The 19,311-nt window shown below is 42.1% G+C and overlaps 2 protein-coding genes across 3 annotated transcripts; both read right to left on the reverse strand.

Moving 5' to 3' along the window:
* Positions 1-413: 413 nt before the first annotated feature.
* LOC110496293 (T-complex protein 1 subunit gamma) lies at positions 414-9,830 on the reverse strand. The gene is made up of 13 exons (XM_021572107.3): positions 9,616-9,830; positions 8,635-8,696; positions 8,117-8,167; positions 7,946-8,008; positions 7,734-7,830; positions 6,435-6,552; positions 5,242-5,428; positions 4,874-5,156; positions 4,684-4,765; positions 4,266-4,446; positions 3,762-4,007; positions 3,474-3,605; positions 414-1,282 (listed from the first exon to the last, which is right to left on the reverse strand). The coding sequence occupies exons 1-13, from the start codon at positions 9,641-9,643 to the stop codon at positions 1,193-1,195; spliced, it is 1,620 nt and encodes a 539-aa protein (XP_021427782.2). The 5' UTR covers positions 9,644-9,830; the 3' UTR covers positions 414-1,192.
* A 1,238-nt stretch (positions 9,831-11,068) lies between these two features.
* Positions 11,069-19,236, reverse strand: LOC110496294 (protein disulfide-isomerase A3). 2 transcript variants are annotated; one of them, XM_021572108.3, is made up of 13 exons: positions 18,978-19,236; positions 18,481-18,559; positions 17,547-17,664; positions 17,362-17,469; positions 17,017-17,146; positions 16,642-16,755; positions 16,341-16,466; positions 15,778-15,960; positions 14,070-14,178; positions 13,800-13,928; positions 13,503-13,582; positions 13,310-13,367; positions 11,069-12,809 (listed from the first exon to the last, which is right to left on the reverse strand). In XM_021572108.3, the coding sequence occupies exons 1-13, from the start codon at positions 19,136-19,138 to the stop codon at positions 12,720-12,722; spliced, it is 1,485 nt and encodes a 494-aa protein (XP_021427783.1). In that variant the 5' UTR covers positions 19,139-19,236; the 3' UTR covers positions 11,069-12,719. The 2 variants fall into 2 exon arrangements, with proteins under 2 accessions (XP_021427783.1, XP_090064834.1); XM_090208708.1 differs by lacking the exons at positions 18,481-18,559; positions 18,978-19,236 and adding an exon at positions 18,245-18,334.
* Between the last annotated feature and the right edge of the window lie 75 nt (positions 19,237-19,311).

Here is a 19,311-nt window from a genome sequence, read left to right on the forward strand (position 1 = left end):
TTTGATTTTGTGAATCCGCCAGATCAGAGGCAGTAGGGATGAGCTCTTGATAAGTGTGAGAATTGGACCATATTCTGTCCTGCTAAGCATTCAAAATGTAAGAAGTACCTTTGCGTGTCAGGGAATATGTATGGAGTAAAAAGTACATTCTTTAGGAATGTAGTGAAGTCGATGTTGTCAAAATATAAAATAGTGAAGTACATACAGCCCAAAATAACTACTTAAGTAGGACTTTAAAGTATTTTTTACTCAAGTACTCTGGATTTCACGATGCAGCAAATGTAATGCCACCTTAGCAATTAATGAAACATTTCACCATAGGCTAAGCTACATTGTTAACAAAAGTGGTGAGAGAATCATAATCAAACACACATCATGGGCGTCAAAGTGAATGAAACAAACATAGGCCTGTGTCATTTGTATCCACTTTTATTGGGGTTGATTCTATCACAGGTAACAGCCCCAGGTAAAGGGTAATGGAGGGAAATGGTCTGGTGGAGTAACAGGATTCAGAACCAGAGACACCGTAACTCCAACTATTTCTTGCAGAAAAAAAGCACTCACTCATTGAAATGCAAGACGATCCAATCCATATAATGCAGCATTTAAAAAAGGACCTTCAGAGGTAGACATTGCAGGCTATAAATCATTTGCAAGGTCTATTTTTCTATAGGATCACAGTGCTTTAGTAGTTCATTCAAATGACTTCGTCACATGATTTGGTCACCATCCATTGGCAACCGTTATTCAACTCAAGTCACGAAGGAGCTCTTCCAAACAAAGAAATGCCTCGTGAGACTAACCGAGGTAAACCTTGATCCCAGGAGAACATATTCAGTCACATCTTACACTTACTGCCATAAATACTGCACAAACACACACCACACAAACAAACCAAACTAAACTTGAGTTCCTTGGTACCAAATCCAGTACATTCATACAGTATGTAATACATGCAACAACCCTATCCCAGTCTGCTTAGTGACCATAACAAATGTCATATCTGAGTGAGAGGTTTATAAAACAGTGCTGTTAAGTTATTAATCATATGTACAGGATACACATGGTATACATCGTCCAACAAAATGCTTACTTGCAGGTTCCTTCAACAATGCAACAACAAGAAATAGCTCAGACTGCCTATTCCTCCATTACCCTCTTCCTCCTCTTTGTTCCCAATCCTTCTACCCCTCTACTCGGCGCCCTGTCCTCCTCCTGTCTGCTCATCTCCCTTCTTATGTCCAGAGACGATGTCATCGATGCGCAGCAACAAGATGGCTGTCTGGAGAGAGAAAGAAGGAGTCCAAGAGAATAGAACTGCATAGCCAAACAATATGTACAGTGCCTTCAGAAAGTATTCATACCCCCTTGACTTACACATTGTTACAACCTAAATTCAAAATGGATTAAAAATCTCACCCCATAATGACAACATGTTTAGATATTTTAGTACATTTACACATGTTAGAATCACATTTGTCTTTCTGGGTAAGTCTAAGAGCTTTGCACACCTGGATTGTATTATATTTGCACTTTTTTCTTTTTAATTCTTCACGCTCCGTCAAGTTGGTTTGGATCATTGCTAGACAGCCATTTTCAAGTCTAGCCATACATTTTTACGCCAATTTAAGTCAAAACTTTTACTAGGCCCCTCAGAAACATTCAATGTCATCATGGTAAGCAACTCCAGCGTAAAAACACATTAGGAACACCTTCATAACCACGAGTGGCACCCCCCCCCTCCTTGCCCTCAAAACAGCCTCAATTCATCGAGGAATGGACTCTACAAGGTGTCAAAAGCGTTCCACAGGGATGTGGGCCTGTGTTGACTACGATGCTTCCCAGTTGAGTTAAGTTGGCTGGATGTCCTTTGGGTGGTGGACCATTCTTGATACACATGGGAAACTGTTGAGTGTGAAAAACCCAGCAGTGTTGCAGTTTGACACAAACCGGTGCGCCTCGCACCTACTACCATATCGCGTTGAAAAGGCACTTAAATATTTTGTCTTTCCCATTGATCCTCAATGGCACACATACAATCTTTCTGAAGGCTTAAAAATATCTTTAACCCGTGTCCTCCCCTTCATCTACACTAATTGAAGTGAATTTAACAAGATACATCAATAAGGGATCATAGACTGACAAGGTGAAAGCGATGTCACGGAAAGAGCAGGTGTTCTTAATGTTTTGTTCACTCAGTGTATATTTGGCCTTGTGTTTAAGTTATTGTCCTGCTGAAAGGTGAATTTGTCTCCCAGTGTTTGTTGGAAAGCAGACAACCAGGATTTTGCCTGTGCTTAGCTCTATTACTTAATTTTTTTAGGATAAAAATAAACTGTAGTCCTCACCAATGACAAGCATACCCATAACATGATGCAGCCACCACCATGCTTGAAAATATGAAGAGTGGTACTCTTGTGTTGTGTTCGCACCAAACACAACGCTTTGTATTAGGACATAAAACAAATTTCTTTGCAGTTTTACTTTTAATGCATGTTGATACATCTTCAGTTCTCCTATTACAGCCTTTAAACACGAACTGTTTTAAAGTCACTATTGGCCTCTGAAATCCTTGAACGGTTTCCTTCCTCTAAGGCAACTGAGGTAGGAAGGACGCCTGTATCTTTGTAGTGACTGGGTGTGTTGATACACCATCCAAAGTGTAATTAATAATTTCGCCATGCACAAAAGGGATATTCAATGTGTGCTTTTTATTTTATACCCATCAACCAATAGGTGTATTCTAGTCAAGGCTCATCCTATAAAACTACTGCTGTACACACCTTTTCTATTCATATACTGTCCATAATGTCTATACACACACCATCATATAAATATATATTTATTTTGGACTGACATTGCTCGTTGTGATATTTCATATATATAGTTTTGTTAGTTATTACTGCACTGTTGGAGCTAGAAACAAGCATTTCACTGCACCTGCAAAATATGTTTACGCAACCAACATTTGATTTGAGGTGCCCTTTGTGAGGCATTGGGAAACCTCCGTCTTGGTAGTTGAATCTGTTTGAAATTCATTGCTCAGTTGAGGGACCTTACAGATAATTCTATGTGTGGGGTACAGAGATAAAGTAGTTATTCAAAAATCATGTTAAATTCTAGTATTGACATGCAACTTATTATGGCGCTTGTTAAGAAAATGTTTTACTCCTGAACTTATTTAGGCTTGCCATAACAAAGGGGTTGAATACTTATTGCCTCAAGACATTCCAGCTTTTCATTTTTTATTTATTTGTAAAAATGTCTAAAAACATTCCACTTTAACATTACGGGGTATTTTGTGTAGGCCAGAGACAAAATCTCAATGTAATCCATTTTAAATTTAGGCTGTAAAAAAATGTGGAAAAAGTAAAGGGGTGTGAATACTTTCTGAAGGCACTGTAACTAATGAACACTTGTGTAGCGCATCAATGCCTTCAACATTGTATTGAGCAGGTGGTTGGAAGTCTCACCTCTACTGCAGTCTTGTAGGTCTGGGCCTTGACGGCCAGTGGCTCCCAGATGCCCAGGGAGGTCATGTCAGCCAGGGTGCCAGTCTCTCCATTCACCCCCCACGACACACTGCCCTTCTGGGTGTGCTTGGCCTGGAGTGGGGATGGATCTCAGTGAAAAGGCCACTATAATGTACAGTAAAACCTCCATCTCCTTTTCACACTTGCACACACACGCTCCCATCGGTCTTCCTCCGAGATGGTATGAGGTTCTACCTTTGACTCTCTCAGTCTCTGTCGCTCTCTTACCCTGAGGGAGGTGAGCACACGGATGGTGGAGGCGCCACAGTTCTGGATGAGAGTGCGGGGGATGACCTCCAGGGCCTGGGCCAGGGCACGGTAGGGCCACTGCTCCACGCCAGTGAGGGCCTTGGAGAGCTCCATCAGCCGCTGGGATACAGCCATCTCGGCAGCGCCACCGCCAGGCAGCAGGCTGGGCTCCAGCAGCACATTGCGGGTCACCTGCATGGCATCCTGCAGGTTACGCTCCACCTCCTGGGAGAGAGACGTAAATGGGGGAAAGAGAGATTTCAGAACACAAGTAAAACCTAATTTAGTCATCTTTGCACTGATAACTTGTGACTTACAAAAAAAAACAAAAAAACAACAGGTTCTAGAAGGGGAGTGGGGGAAGCAGAGACTCATCCCATTAATGTCATTCTTTACATTATCATCCCTCTCTTTTAGCACTTAGTGATTGTTGCACAATAAAAAGAGCATATTATTTTGAAAGCTTTATTCTCAGTTTCTCACCGCCAGGATTTCCTTGCTGGCTCCTCTCAGCAGGATGGTGCAGGCTTTAGGGTCTTTGCACTCTGTGACGAAGGCAAAGTACTCGTCTCCAATCTTCTTGATCTCAAACAAGCCCGCCCCCAGGCCCACGTCCCCTTCGCGCAGCTCGTCCGTACGGCTGGCAATGCGTGCGCCACACGCCCTGAGGGGTAACAAGGAAATAGGTTAGAGCAGTAGTTGTGAAGACCATACACCCTGTTAAAGAAGCAGAAATAAACCAATACGCAATGAAAGTGCTCGGTCATTCGCTAGCTATGTACATAGTAACATGACACAGAGCAAAACGGTGAAATGTAAACATGTTTTTGTTTGCGATAATTGTCTCCGATAATTGATGTAACGTCAACAAATTTAAAAAAATTGCTTTCAATTGGCTTACCTGGCGATCCGGTTGTTGTCAGTCTTTCTTACACGGCGAATAGCCGTGATGTTAGCCTTCATTAGGTAGTGCTGAGCCAAGTCTGAAGAAAGAGGCAAAATATAGTTGAGGTAAAAAAAAAAAAAGAAAGTCAGTTGCATCAGACATAGGCCTTAACAAGAACAATGCATTTTGAAGCAGCGTGGGATACCCGAGATGCCCTTCTCTGTGAAGATGAGGTCTGGCTTGAGGCGGATGATGTCTTCACAGATCTGCTGGATGTACTCCTCCTCCATCTGCAGGATGCGGGCAAAGTCCTCCTCACGAGTGATCTCAATATCAGTCTGGCTCTCTCCCTTCTTGTACTCCAGGGAGCAGTCCAACAGCACAATACGAGGATCCTTGATCATTCTGCGCATGCGCGGGTGGGTCACGTCCTTGTTTACCATCACACCTCTGAGCACGCACGAGTCCTCGATGATCCCACCGGGAACCTGGACAAACACATTAACACAGAGGATGAAGCAGAACTTGGACTGCACAGGAAAACAAACATAAAAAATACACTTTGACCCTTACCTTTTCTACTTTGGCGTACTTCTTGATGTCGATCTCCTTGCGTCCGTTCTCCTCCATCTCCACAGTTTTGACGGCGTCCAGGGCGATGCTGCAGGCCATGTCAGACCAGCGGCTCAGAGCCTTGGTGTTGATGGCAGAGTTGATGATCTTCAGCATCATCTCCCTGTCACTCACGTCCACTGGGGTGCTGGGAGGAGGAGAAGAGAGTTGTTAAACAAACGTTATGAGTGTGAAAGCGGTTGCCATCTAAAACAGTGGTTCTCAACCTGGGGGCACGAGAAGGTTTTTGTGGGGGGGTTAAAACTGAATGGGAAAAAATACATATTTTCCCTACAATTTAATAGGCTACAGATACCATATGTACTGTATATTTATACATTTGCCTATTCGATCTGGTTACTAACAAAATTATTTGGTACAATACTGTAGGCCTGTCTCAAAAACATCTCATCTGTGCCTCAGAACCAAAAAGTGTCTTGACTCTTGACCAGTCATCAGCATTTGGCACGCAAAGGCAGGCATGCATATCCAGGTTAATGACCAGAAAGCACTGGTTTAATTTTCTCCAGTTTTTGCTGGCAAAAACATAGTATGTTTAAATAAATAAAAAGTTTAGCAATGTGCTACAGACGCATCTTTGCCAGAATAGGCTTTCTGGCGATTCGTTGATCATTTTCATACTTCAGACAGATCTAGGCCAAGTTTGGGTGGCAACTGGCTATCTGTCTAAAGATAACATGGCTGTAACGTCGCACTGCCTTCAATACTTATGGGATGAAGATGTAATACATTTACCAGAATATGTTACAATATTTGTGAGGAAGAAGGCTGCAGACAGACCATGCTTTCCAGCCGATCCTGCAACATACAACTCGGCCGTAACCTGTTTGCTCTGGACTCCAGAGAAGTAAGATGACAATGGCTGCTAAAATTAATGACTTTCACCTTAAAATGCAGGTCTAAAACATATCTTGCATTTTGAAAGTGGATCACTGTTTGACATGAAACATGCAGTGACCAGAAAAAGTATTTGGGCCAGAGCTCTAGACTTCATATAAAATCACAGATTAATGGCAATCACAGATTTGCATAAGAAGTGAAGTTATACAGATGTCAAGTTTGAATTCAGCCCTTAACGATTAAAAGGTTGTGTGTGTGTGTGTGTGGGTGGGCGGTAGAGGCTGGAACAGTACCTGATATCTTTGAGCAGGTTGAGCATATCATCCAGGGCATGTCTGTAGGCGCTGATGACAACCGTCGGGTGCATCTGCTGCTCCAAGAACTGCTCTGACACGGACAGCATCTCACCCGCTAGAGAGATGCACAAAATGTATGGATGTCTCCCCGGCCATGGCTGTCGATGCCCCCTTCTGTAGCCGAAACGCCCCCTAAAAAAATCCCTGCCTTGCGGCCAAAGTGGCCGGTGTGCCCTTGGACTGAATATAATAATACAAATTCCCTTCTCCCAGATGCCAATCGCCCTGCTCCGAAGCACCCCTCACTCACATGGCTCTCTCAGATATTTATATTCTTATTAGTCAATGCCCGTCACGTGATCAGGGCCTTTTCACAGGCATCGCAGCTCCGAAGTAGACTACTAGTGATGTAAGAAACATTGGGGATGCAACGGCGCGTGCATCCTTACGGAATTCCGAGTCACATATTGAAGACGTTAGATCTGTCCATGTTTACTTTGTCAGCTAACAAGATGAGTAACAAACAGCAAAAGCACTAACCTATGTCAATCTACTATCGCACATATTACATAAGTTGACCTATTATATGGGTCAGCTTGTCGTTCTGTACAAGAAAGAAACATTCCAAACAGACGCTCTGGGACAGTTGTGGGATGATAAGACCCCAAATGAATACTACTACCGTACATCAAAACAACATTTTAAAAGCAATGAGGCTGATGCAACAGATCAGAATTTCTATATTAAAAATGTTGATAACCTATTATTTCTTCACATTATAAGCGCAGCAATGCGCACACGGCAGCAGGCTATAAATGTTCCAACATACTACTAGCAGGAACGGTCTATCAGGTTGCGTGGAAAACACAACTAATGGGATGCAGAAATGTACATTTAAAAAAATAAAATAAAAAATAACATCAATCAGGCCCTATTCATTTCTGCAAACTTTTAACTCAGATCTCGTACATGGACAGATAATTGCGTAGTTGGTACGCAAAACGTGTGCATGTTGGCAGGTCTGCAATTGGCCCAACATCGCCCGGGTTTGGCTGGTGTAGACCGGCATTTTAAACAATTTTTTTTCTGAACAGATTTGCCTAGTTAAATAAAATGTTTTTTTAAAAATCTAAAAAATGGCCTTGCCCCTAAAACCACTAAATTATTGGCCTGGTTGAGACACAGGAGTAATACATGAAGAATAGGCTGGATTGGATTACTAGTGTACTACTACTATGAGAATAGACCTGATGGTGCAGTGTATTTATTCACAGTATTGGGCATGTGGTGACTCACCCAGGATGATGACAGAGGTGGTGCCATCTCCCACCTCCTCGTCCTGAGTGCGGCTGATCTCAATCATGGACTTGGCAGCCGGGTGCTGGACCTGGATCTGTGGAAGCAGAGACAGGGGGAAGGAGGTGGGCTTTGCACTGGGGCACTGAACATTGATATTTTCTGTATGGAAGTAGAAGTATTGGGAATCATAGCAAGTGTGCTCTTCTCACCTCTCTCAGGATAGCGTTGCCATCGTTGGTCATCACAATCCCACCCATGGGGTCCAAAAGCATCTACACACAAAGCATGTTATGGTTTCCCCAATTCAAGTGCTACCATAAAGTATGTTTCAAGCAAAACTGTGACAAAAACCTGAGGATAAAAATAAACCTATAGCTCACTTTCATCATGGCCCTTGGTCCCAGGCATGTTCTGATGACGTCTGCAATCGTCTACAACACACACACGAAAAAAGGTTTATCTATATAGTTACAACAAGCAATGCATCATAGCTATCCTACATTCCTCATCAATTGAGCTACAGAAGCAATGTAATGGGTAGGGATGTGAAGACACCAGTATCGCAATATTTTTTCCATGGCAAAAATGAAAAAGCAGACTCTCTTTGGTCCTTAAACACCTGCTGTATGTAAAATAATGTGTGCTATAGCTTGGAAAATAAATGTGACTCTAGATGACAACATGTTCGTTTCCAACACTAGGGCTGCTTTCCAAAATAAGTTTAGATCGCTTCATGCCCCCCCCATGCTAGCAATTATCACAATACTGGTATCATCCCAGCCCTAGTACTGGGCCCCATAGTCAGCAATTAAACATACAATTATGTTGAAATAACATAGCTAGAAACCATGTTAATTCAACCAAGTACAGTGGAAGACACCAACTAATGGGACCTCACCTTGGCTGCACTGATATTTCCGGTCTGAACCTTCCGTCCAGACTCCCTCTTCATATTCTGGCCTGTAGGGAACATGAGAATGGAGTTAATACTATATTGTGTAAAATATTGCTGCAAAAACACAGCAGACCAAAACATCATTACAGCAATGAGTCTAGTTACCTCTATGATCCAACCAGTCTACGTTTGTTCTACACCTTTTGATTTCCATGTACAAATTAAGATCCCACATCTAGCTCACTAGCTACCTACCTACATCATACAATAGCTAGCTAGGCGTATCGTGTGTGGATTATGGATGTCTCGTATTTTGGAAGGCTGACATTTTACACTGTAATAATATGCCTTGCAGCTAACATATACATAGTTACTAAACGACACACAAATACAGCACCAAAGTTGGCTTAAATCATCTGACATGCTAGCTACTGACATGCAGGAGCTGTCGGATGTTCACATGCCTGGAAGCTCCGACGATCAGGTTCAAATTGCAGTGATTTGAGTCAAACTTTGAGTTTCACTAATGTTGCCGAACAGATGGGCAGGACTCCCATGTTTTTAGCCCCAATTGGTCAACAGCAACCAAACTAGCTCAAATTTGCTAGCAATAATTGTCAATGTGTAACGTCATTGCAAATTTTATTCTTGAGAACAGACATTTTAGTTGAGCACTTAACGTTAGCGGTTGTGTAAAATGTACTGTAACCAGCCAGATAGGTTTTTGTAACGTTACGGCCAAGAAAGTCATACAAAGAGCAAATTAGCCTACTAGCTAAATACCTTGCTAACGCTAGCTAGCACTGTCAGTGGTCGGCAAGGAAGCAGAAGCACATGCTTTGTTGCTGGCTACCTGTGTAGCCGGTACTGGCCGCTTGTCAGGATATTACAAACGACAAAAACATCCAAATGCGTCACATTTCCACCGAAATCAAATTTAAGATGTTACATTTGTCGTTGCTTATGATTTTTCTATCAACTTACTCAGCACGAGAACCTGTTGGCCCATCATCGTGACAGTGTGTGTGGGACAACGGCCTGGAACCTTCTGGGCAGCACAAGAGGAAGAAGATCCAGATGCGGGGCGGATTTCTTCCAGTGTGTTAACCAATAACCTTCGAGCAAATCATAATGTACTGTGACTTCCACCAGTTGGGGAACCGGGGTAAACGCAACAGGATTAAAGGGGAGGCGAGTATGTACAGGCATCATTGTGAGACACACCCTGTACCATATATTAATTGCCCTGTACAAAACCAAGCAACTCCATATTCAGTAATCCAATATTGGCTAGACCTTTTCTGAAATTCAAGGATACCTGTATTACAGGATGTTTCGCTTCTTGTTATTTTATTGAATATTTTTTTTTTATATAATGACAATACCAAACCACTATGTTGTATTTATTTGACCTTTATTTAACTAGGCAAGTCAGTTAAGAACAAATTCTTATTTACAATGACCGCCTAAACCGGACGACGCTGGGCCAATTGTGCGCCGCCCTACTAATGCTGGGATCAACTAGATTCAGAAGCAAGCCATTTTTTCTGGAGCGAAACATAATTACAAATAATTTGTAGACTGCAAATTGACCGCAAGAAGCCCAAACATATATTTGTCTAAAACAATCATTTCAGACCTTCCTTACATTTCTATACGATCACGTCTCTCTATTATGTGTGGGAACACTTCGGAACAGATTTCTTAAAATTAAAATAACTTTGAGCTGATTTCCTAGTGTTTTTAGTTTTTTATACTGAACAAAAATATAAACGCAACATGCAACAATTTCATTGATTTTACTGAGTTTCAGTTCATATGAGGAAATCAGTCAACTGAAATAAATTCACCAGACCCTAATCTATGGATTTCACATGAATTGGAATACAGATATGCATCTGTTGGTCAAATATACCTTTAAAAATGGGCCTCAGGATCTCTTCATGGTATTTTGTGCATTCAAATTGCCATCGATAAAATGCAATTGTATTCAATTGTGTTCGTTGTCTGTAGATTATGCATGCCCATACCATAATCACACCACCAGAATGGGTCACTTTGTTCACAATGTTGACATCAGCAAACCACTTGCCCACACAACGCCATACACGTGGTCTGCGGTTGTGAGGCCAGTTAGACAGAAAGCCAAATGTTCTAAAACGACTTTGGAGGTGGCTTATTGTAGAGAAAGTAACATTAAATTATCTGGCAACAGCTCTGGTGGACATTCCTTCAGTCAGCATTCCAATTGCACGCTCCTTCAACATCAGTGTCATTGCGTTGTGTGACAAAACTGCACATTTTAGAGTTGCCTTTATTGTCCAAAGCACAAGGTGCACCTGTGTAATGATCATGCTGTTTAATCAGCTTCTTAATATGACACCTGTCAGGTGGATGGATTATCTTGGCAAAGGAGAAATACAAAATTTGAGCAAAATTTGTGCGTATGGAACATTTCGGGGATCTTTTATTTCAGCTCATGAAACATGGGACCAACACTTTACATGTCGCGTTTATATTTTTGTTCAGAGTATATCCGACAATGAGTATGTCCAACACAAAAAAACATGTTTGTTTAAATATATTTTTTTTGGGGGGGGGGGCTCGCCAGTTGGGGAACGCTGCACTGTGTCCAGAAAACAAAATATGTATTCACTGATGGTAAGTATGGTAACTGTCTTACTACGTTGTACGACAGTAGACTATTGTCTGACTGTTTTCCAGAAGAAAGTCAAAGAAACAACAAAGACCGATTTTTTAAAAATGGTACCAGAATCTTTTAAGTGAGAAAACGCCAAAGACATATCTCAATTTCTTAGCAGATCAAAAATAAATATACTAAGGATAATGGGTCCTCTGAGTGGAAAACTCTAGCAACATGTACATCAATAAATTATAAGGCTCTGTCCAAAAAGAGACAATTAAGATAGCAAATATCCTTCGTTTTCACACATTATGTACAAAGTATGTTGCTTCCTGTATACTCTATTCAATAAATATGACGACTACACACACACACACACACACCTGTCCTTCATAGCCACATCCAGACATTGTATAGGCCTTTCAGAAGTTAGTTGCTCTAAAAATTCCTGGCAAAATGGCATATAATGATAGAAACATAAATAGAAACCTGAATATTCAAAAACATAGGGTGCAAACATTTGTTTTCAAGAACACCATGGTGGTACTTGTAATTTTTGCCAATCTGAATATTGCCTTTACAGTATTTCCAATATGGTTAATTTGATATTGGCATGAAAAAAAAAAAAAAAAGGAGAATGGGTTGGGATGTTTTGGGTTTTGTATGCAGTCAGGAGGCAGATCAGGAGTGAAGTGGTTGGTTGGTTGGTGCTGTCTGGAATGACACCAACTCAGTAGCTCAAGCGCACATATAAAAAGACCAGCGGGTATATACCCGTCTGAACTTTTTTTTTTAGAACTAGGAAATATGGAGCCATTTTAGAGTATTTTACACAAGCAAGCATCATTGGTGGAATGGATGGTATGGCTTACGATGGTAAGGAAGACGGATGGTTCTGAGATAGAGGAGAGACGATAAGTCAAGATCTATATAGAAATAGATGTTATTACAGTATCATTATACAGCATATATTAATCTCACTGTATTTGATGCATGACAAACCTGCAACACACTGATCCTTGGTGAGTTCATGCCGTTGATGTACATTTTGATTTAGCCTTTATACGAATGGAAATTGGGAAGGTTTGGTTCAGTCTTATGACAAGAAAATCAGCCTCATCTCTCTTCCAGGTCACTTGACATTAGAAGCCTTCAGTCCTCACTCATTGTTTCTCTTCTTCTGTAGAAATGCTATTCCTCCTCCTGATCAATTACAAGAAGCTCTGTTCCTGGAGAGTCAAACATGTAACTTGGATTTCCTTCAAATCTGTTGTTTCAAGGGAAAAAAACTTTGTGGGTAGAGTTTCTGGAGTGTTATTTCATCAGAAATAAAGAATCTCAGCAGAAGTTGTGACTCTTCAGGAACAGCGTATCCACAATCGCAATTCCAGGGGTCTCAAGCTACATTTCCCATCATACACCCCTGCCATCGCCTAACTTCTGTTCACAAGTCTTCTCTCACGCCGCTGACAACGGGGATGTGCGAGGCTTCTCTCTTCAAGTACTTGATGAAGTCCTTCACTTCACGGGCTCCCTGGAATTACAGAGGAAAACATTTTAAGCTCCCTTTGTAACCCGACATATACAATCTTTGATACATCAGTATATGCAGTGTTTCCCCTAGGATTTTTTTCAGCAGCGGTGGCAAATCTAGTGGGTGAAGTAGTTTTGTGAGCCATTGCTTTCAGTCATTGCGCTAACGCCAGTTAGCAACTTCCTTCAAACTGCACACAGACATAAAAATGGTATCCATTAGTTTATTTGACTCGGTAAGTACAAAAAGGGATTCATTGCGAAAATCGTGCACTATCCCTTTAAAAGCACGTTTCGGCAGAAATATCTATAGATGCAAAAAAATATCTCTCTCTATATATATATAAATAAAAATAAATATTATATATATATAAATCTTTTAAATATATTTTTGGGGAGTGGTGGGCCGCCACTGCTAAATGAATATAGGGGAAACACTGGTATATGACTAGTTTGTGTCTGCTTATGTAAAATGGAAATAACAGTTTTGGGAGATTTCACCTCATATCGTTTGGGTTGGTCCTTCTTGTCTGCCCGAGCAAAGTAGATGGTGGGAAACCTACAGAACAACACATGAGAGAGTGAGAGAAACACAATGAATGAATGACCAGAGACAGGGTGAAAATGAATGGAAAGATAAGTGAGAGCTAATAGAAGGGAAAGGATAACCAGGTGATAAAGTGTGGTGTCTCACCCTTGCACATCAAAGCCTTGTGGAACATCATTGGCTGTAGCATCCATCTTGGCAATGACAATATTAGGGTCAGAGTAGAGCTGAGAAGAAAACAGAAGAAATAACCAATGAGAACAAAAGGGTTACTTGGCTTTAGCTCTTTTCCTTAGTTTACTGACAAGTCACAATTTTTAATGCATACAATTGTTCTGAGGAAAGCCATAATAGTAAACAGTGGCAGTAAATAAAATATTCTGTTCTATATTTAAATTACTTAAAATGTGGCATTGGTGGGTCTGTGTATGTAGTCTTTCTCACCTGTTCTGCCAACTCCTTGTACTTGGGCTCCAGGCTCTTACAGTGACCACACCAGGGGGCATAGAACTCAATCAGCACATCCTTCTCAGGGTCATTCACAATCTCCTCAAATGACTCTGCTACCACTACCTGGGAGTGGGCGCGCACACACACACACAATTAATGTGAATTGTCACGACAACAAAATCAGAAACACAAATGTACTGTGATTGAGTATTGAATAATAACACAGAAATACAGACACTCGTTCACATAGACAAACAAACATACCTTGACGGGACCCTTGTTTTTCTCAGGGATGGGCTCCGACTTGATGTAACGTTTTAGTCGTCCAGCAAAGTAATCCTCCAGGAATCTTTCCAGGGACTTCCCATCTCTCCTGTTAAATAGATTCAACAACAAACATAATTAGTAGGGTTGTACGTGGTGGAACTTAAAGGTTAGACTTAGAACCTCAACTAAACTCAGCAAAAAAAGAAACGTCCTCTCACTGTCAACTGCCTTTATTTTCAGCAAATTTAACATGTGTAAATATTTGTAGGAACATAACAAGATTCAACAACTGAGACATAAACTGAACAAGTTCCACAGACATGTGACTAATAGAAATTGAATAATGTGTCCCTGAACAATGGGGGGAGGGGGTCAAAATCAGAAGTAACAGTCAGTATCTGGTGTGGCCACCAGCTGCATTAAGTACTGCAGTGCATCTCCTCCTCATGGACTGCACCAGATTTTCAAGTTCTTGCTGTGAGATGTTACCCCACTCTTCCACCAAGGCACCTGCAAGTTCCCGGACATTTCTGGGGGGGAATGTCCCTAGCCCTCACCCTCCGATCCAACAGGTCCCAGACGTGCTCAATGGGATTGAGATCCGGGCTCTTCGCTGGCCATGGCAGAACACTGACATTCCTGTCTTGCAGGAAATCACGCACAGAACGAGTAGTATGGCTGGTGGCATTGTCATGCTGGATGGTCATGTCAGGATGAGCCAGCAGGAAGGGTACCACATGAGGGAGGAGGATGTCTTCCCTGTAACGCACAGCACTGAGATTGCCTGCAATGACAACAAGCTCAGTCCGATGATGCTGTGACACACCGCCCCAGACCATGACGGACCCTCCACCTCCAAATCAATCCCGTTCCAGAGTACAGGCCTCGGTGTAACGCTAATTTCTTCTACGATAAACGCAAATCCGACCATCAATTCTGATGAGACAAAACCACAACTTGTCAGTGAAAAGCACTTTTTGCCAGTCCTGTCTGGTCCAGCAACTGTGGGTTTGTGCCCATAAGTGACAGTGTTGCCGGTGATGTCTGGCAAGGACCTGCCTTACAACAGGTCTACAAGACCTCAGTCCAGCCTCTCTCAGCCTATTGCGGACAGGCTGAGCACTAATGGAGGGATAGTGCGTTCCTGGTGTAACTCGAGCGGTTGTTGTTGCCATCCTGTACCTGTCCCGCAGGTGTGATGTTCAGATGTACCAATCCTGTGCAGGTGTTGTTACACGTGGTCTGCCACTGCGAGGATGATCAGCTGTCCGTCCTGTCTCTCTGTAGCGCTGTCTTAGGCGTCTCACAGTACGGACATTGCAATTTATTGCCCTGGCCACATCTGCAGTCCTATTGCCTCCTTGCAGCATGCCCAAGGCACGTTCACACATATGAGCAGGGACCCTGGGCATCTTTATTTTGGTGTTTTTCAGAGTCAGTAGAAAGGCCTCTTTAGTGTCCTAAGTTTTCATAACTGTGACCTTAATTGCCTACCATCTGTAAGCTGTTATTGTCTTAACGATCGTTCCACAGGTGCATGTTCATTAATTGTTTATGGTTCATTGAACAAGCATGGAAAACAGTGTTTAAACCCTTTACAATGAAGATCTGTGAAGTTATTTGGATTTTTACAAATTATCTTTGAAAGACAGGGTCCCGAAAAAGGGACATTTCTTTTTTTTTGCTGAGTATATGTCTAACTCACGTGAACTCCTCCCTCATGGTGTACTTGAAGCCCTGTTGTGTTCTGATGGTTACGAAGGGCAGATCTCCTCCGTCCGATGCACCCAGACCAAACTCCTCCTCTAGCTCATCCACAAAGTCCCTGCGATTGGCCACGGCAAAACTCAGGCCCTGGGACGCAAACTGATAACCCACCTTCATCACTCTGAGAAGAGAAAATGAACGACATTTAATAATAATGATAAGAGACTTATATACCACCTTGTATACAATATTTGGAATTCAGGTATTATATGTACTGTATGTAGGATAAAATCAAAATACATATCTACATTACTACTTGGTCACACTTTACGTTGCCCAATGACCATGTAAGGTAATAATAGTCTCTCAATATCATCCCATAAAAAATAAAAAAATTGTGTAACAATTGTAACCAATACAATAATAACATACCTACTATGAATTCAGTATCAAATTAAAAACAGAACTGAACTAAAAGAGAAAGTTGCTATTAAGTGTGGGTCATCTAATATTAGTGTGGTTTAAAGTGTTAAAGTGTTGTGGTATTGGAGGTGTACCAACCTGTTCCTCCAATAGTTGGAGCCTTTGGGGTTCCGAAGGTAGTCCAAATCATAGTACGCAGTCAACAAGTCCTGCCCCTTCAGCTTATCTCTGTTCTCATTGGTCAGATGGGGGCACATTCCGAAACTGACAAAAGGAAACAGGAAGACCAATAACGTTAGACACTCAAGTAGAGGTAGAGAGGGAAAGAGAGATGGGGATATGAAAAAGAGAGAGTGATATGATAGAGAGATAGAGACACTAATGTAACAGACATTCAGGTGATGGATTTAGAGTAAACAGACAGGAGCAGTACTCTTACATGTTGTCTCTGATGAAGCGGCGCAGTGTGTGGGTGGTGATGGTCTCTGTAAAGCGCAGCACGCTCTCCTCAAACTTACCGCTCAGCCTTGGAGGCCTGAACAGCAGAACACTCCTGGAGAGACGCAGGGGAGAGCGATAAGACGATAGTTGATCAGTCTGTTGGTAACACCTTGTACAGTCACACTAGAGCAGTGTTTCTACGTCCATTCCTGGGTGTACACAATTTTGCTATAGCCCAGCACTAAGACACCTGATTTACCTCAACGGGGTTATCTTGATCTCACTCTCTATCACGCTCACTTCTTCCCATTCTCTTCCTATCCCTTCCCCATCTCTCTACACCTTCCTCCCACTCACTCACTCACTCACTCACTCAGTGTCCACCCCGTGTTTGAGGCCCAGGGTCATGTTGATGGTGTGGGCGAAGCGGAAGTGGTCCCTCATGACGCCGGCCGCCTTCAGAAACTCTGCCAGCTGAGCACTGTCAGGCCCAGAGAAGAAACCTGGGAGGAGAGAGATAAGTATGGAGAGAAAGTACATTAGCCCATTCCAACACTGCCAGTGTTAGCTTCCACCATGTTGCATTCACCTCTCACAAGGCTTTTCAGAGCAGTGGACATCAATTAAATGATGGGCAATGTGAAAAGTACAGATTCAGGGAACCAAAGATTCAGTTAAGAACAAACAGGTAACTATACTCTTCTAGAGTATGACGTACCCACTACACTGGCGTCAAAGTGGTTGACAAAGGCCTCGACATCTGCCTCGCTACGCAGGGTAACCGAGTTGGGCCCAGCCTGCTTCTTCATGTAGTGGACAATCCCATCTGTTTGTATGCAGACAAATGCATTAGTAGGCCTACGTGATTAGTGTACTTTAAATAACGCTTAAAATCACACACACCTGCTGAGCGTGGTCCGTCATAGGACGAGGAGTCTTCTCCGTTTCTGAATATCTTGAGCGTGGGGTACCCTGTGACTCCGAAACGCCCGCATGTGTCTGGGCTCGCTGTGCAATCCACCTGAGGGGTGAGAGAGTGAGATGGACAGAAGAGATACAGAGGATGGGGAGGTAGAGAGAGAGAAAGGGATAGATAGTCAGAGTAAAACAATTATAGAAAGCAAAGGAGGAGTGAGAAAAAGTGGGAGAAAGAAAACGATAGGGAGATGCCAATGGCAATAGACCCATCTGTGTTTTCAAACATTGCTGCAGGAGGGCGATATGCACAAGTTGGTGGCAAAACACATTGGAGTTCTTTTTTGGGGGAAAGGCTCTATTTTGGAGTGCATTTCACACTACTTTTGGATTACAATTATATTTTAAGGCTCGCGTGAATGTCCTGCTTAATAATATAGTGTCATCATCGCAAATAAACTGCATTATACTCTTTTTTTTTTTTAAACACTTCAACCAGAAAGATTGCTCTTTGGCTAGCTTTAGCTACAGCCTGTAGCAAAACAACTGCTGCATCCAAGTTATTTTGCAAAGATCAAAACCAAACAGAAACGTAGCAACTTTTCAAGCAAGAATCGAAACATCATTGTAAGCGTATGAGAACCCCGAATAGTGATTTTGTTTAGAAGTAATAAAAACGTAAATACATGATGTTTCATGGGCGCATACGTCGATGCCTTTTTTACTGCAGCCAAGAGTAGGGTGCATCTGTGCGTGAACGTCGACGTCACTGTGTCGTGCACTGGAAAGGGGTCTATATAAAGTACATTAGCCCCTTTCATATAATGTGCCTGGGTTATATAAATAGCAACTGTACCACAAATTGGCAAACAAAATAAATTGGTAACTATTCTGACAAAGTGGTGTGGTAGCTTTATCATACCTTAGCAAGTGGCACTGTCCCTTTCAGTCGACTGGCTGCGGTCTCAAAATCTGGGGCTAGTTTCTTACAATGTCCACACCTGCGAAGCAAATAATGATCAAATAGATTACTGGAGATATAATCCAAGGAACTGAATATGAACTGACAGGCAATACAAATGTTACCATAGTTATGCGTGGGTATAAATGTGTTATACCTGTAAAACTCATAAGCAAATTGGGGTTATAAAGACATAATATTACCAATTTTGAAAACATATCAATAGCTGATACTATTTGCACAGAGCGGCCAACATGCTACTAGCTAGCTTGCGTTGATACAGTAGTTACTTGCCTTGAGTTTGACAGCTGAAACAAAGAATATAGTTAGCTGGCTAACGGAACACGTCTTGGACAGTTGCCTAGAGTAGATAATGTACTACATATTTGCCTTAAATTACATTGCACGTCTATAAATGACAATGGATATAGACATAAGGGAACGTTTCTATTTCTCACCACGGAGCGTAGAATTTCACTAACATCGTCTCGTGCTCCGCTGCCAGGTAATCGAAATCCGCGTCCCCTAGCTCTAGCACATCACCCCGTGCGACTACCGCGCCAGAAAATATTACAACCGATAACATGAAAGCAGAGATGAGCGACAAAAAGGAAGCCATATTTCTAAATCCTTCAAGTGAACAGGATTATCAAATAAAATACAGAAACAAAGAGCACATATGTTGTGGAAAAAGAGGACCCTTGCTGTCACCCTGCGGCTCCTCTTTCCGTAAAAAGACGAGTGGACAATTGAAAGGCGGGACATAAACGGAATATGAAGGAAACTGACCTT

This window comes from Oncorhynchus mykiss, chromosome 18, assembly GCF_057628025.1.
Source record: "Oncorhynchus mykiss isolate SJ-2025 chromosome 18, ASM5762802v1, whole genome shotgun sequence".
NCBI classification, from domain to species: Eukaryota; Metazoa; Chordata; class Actinopteri; order Salmoniformes; family Salmonidae; genus Oncorhynchus; species Oncorhynchus mykiss.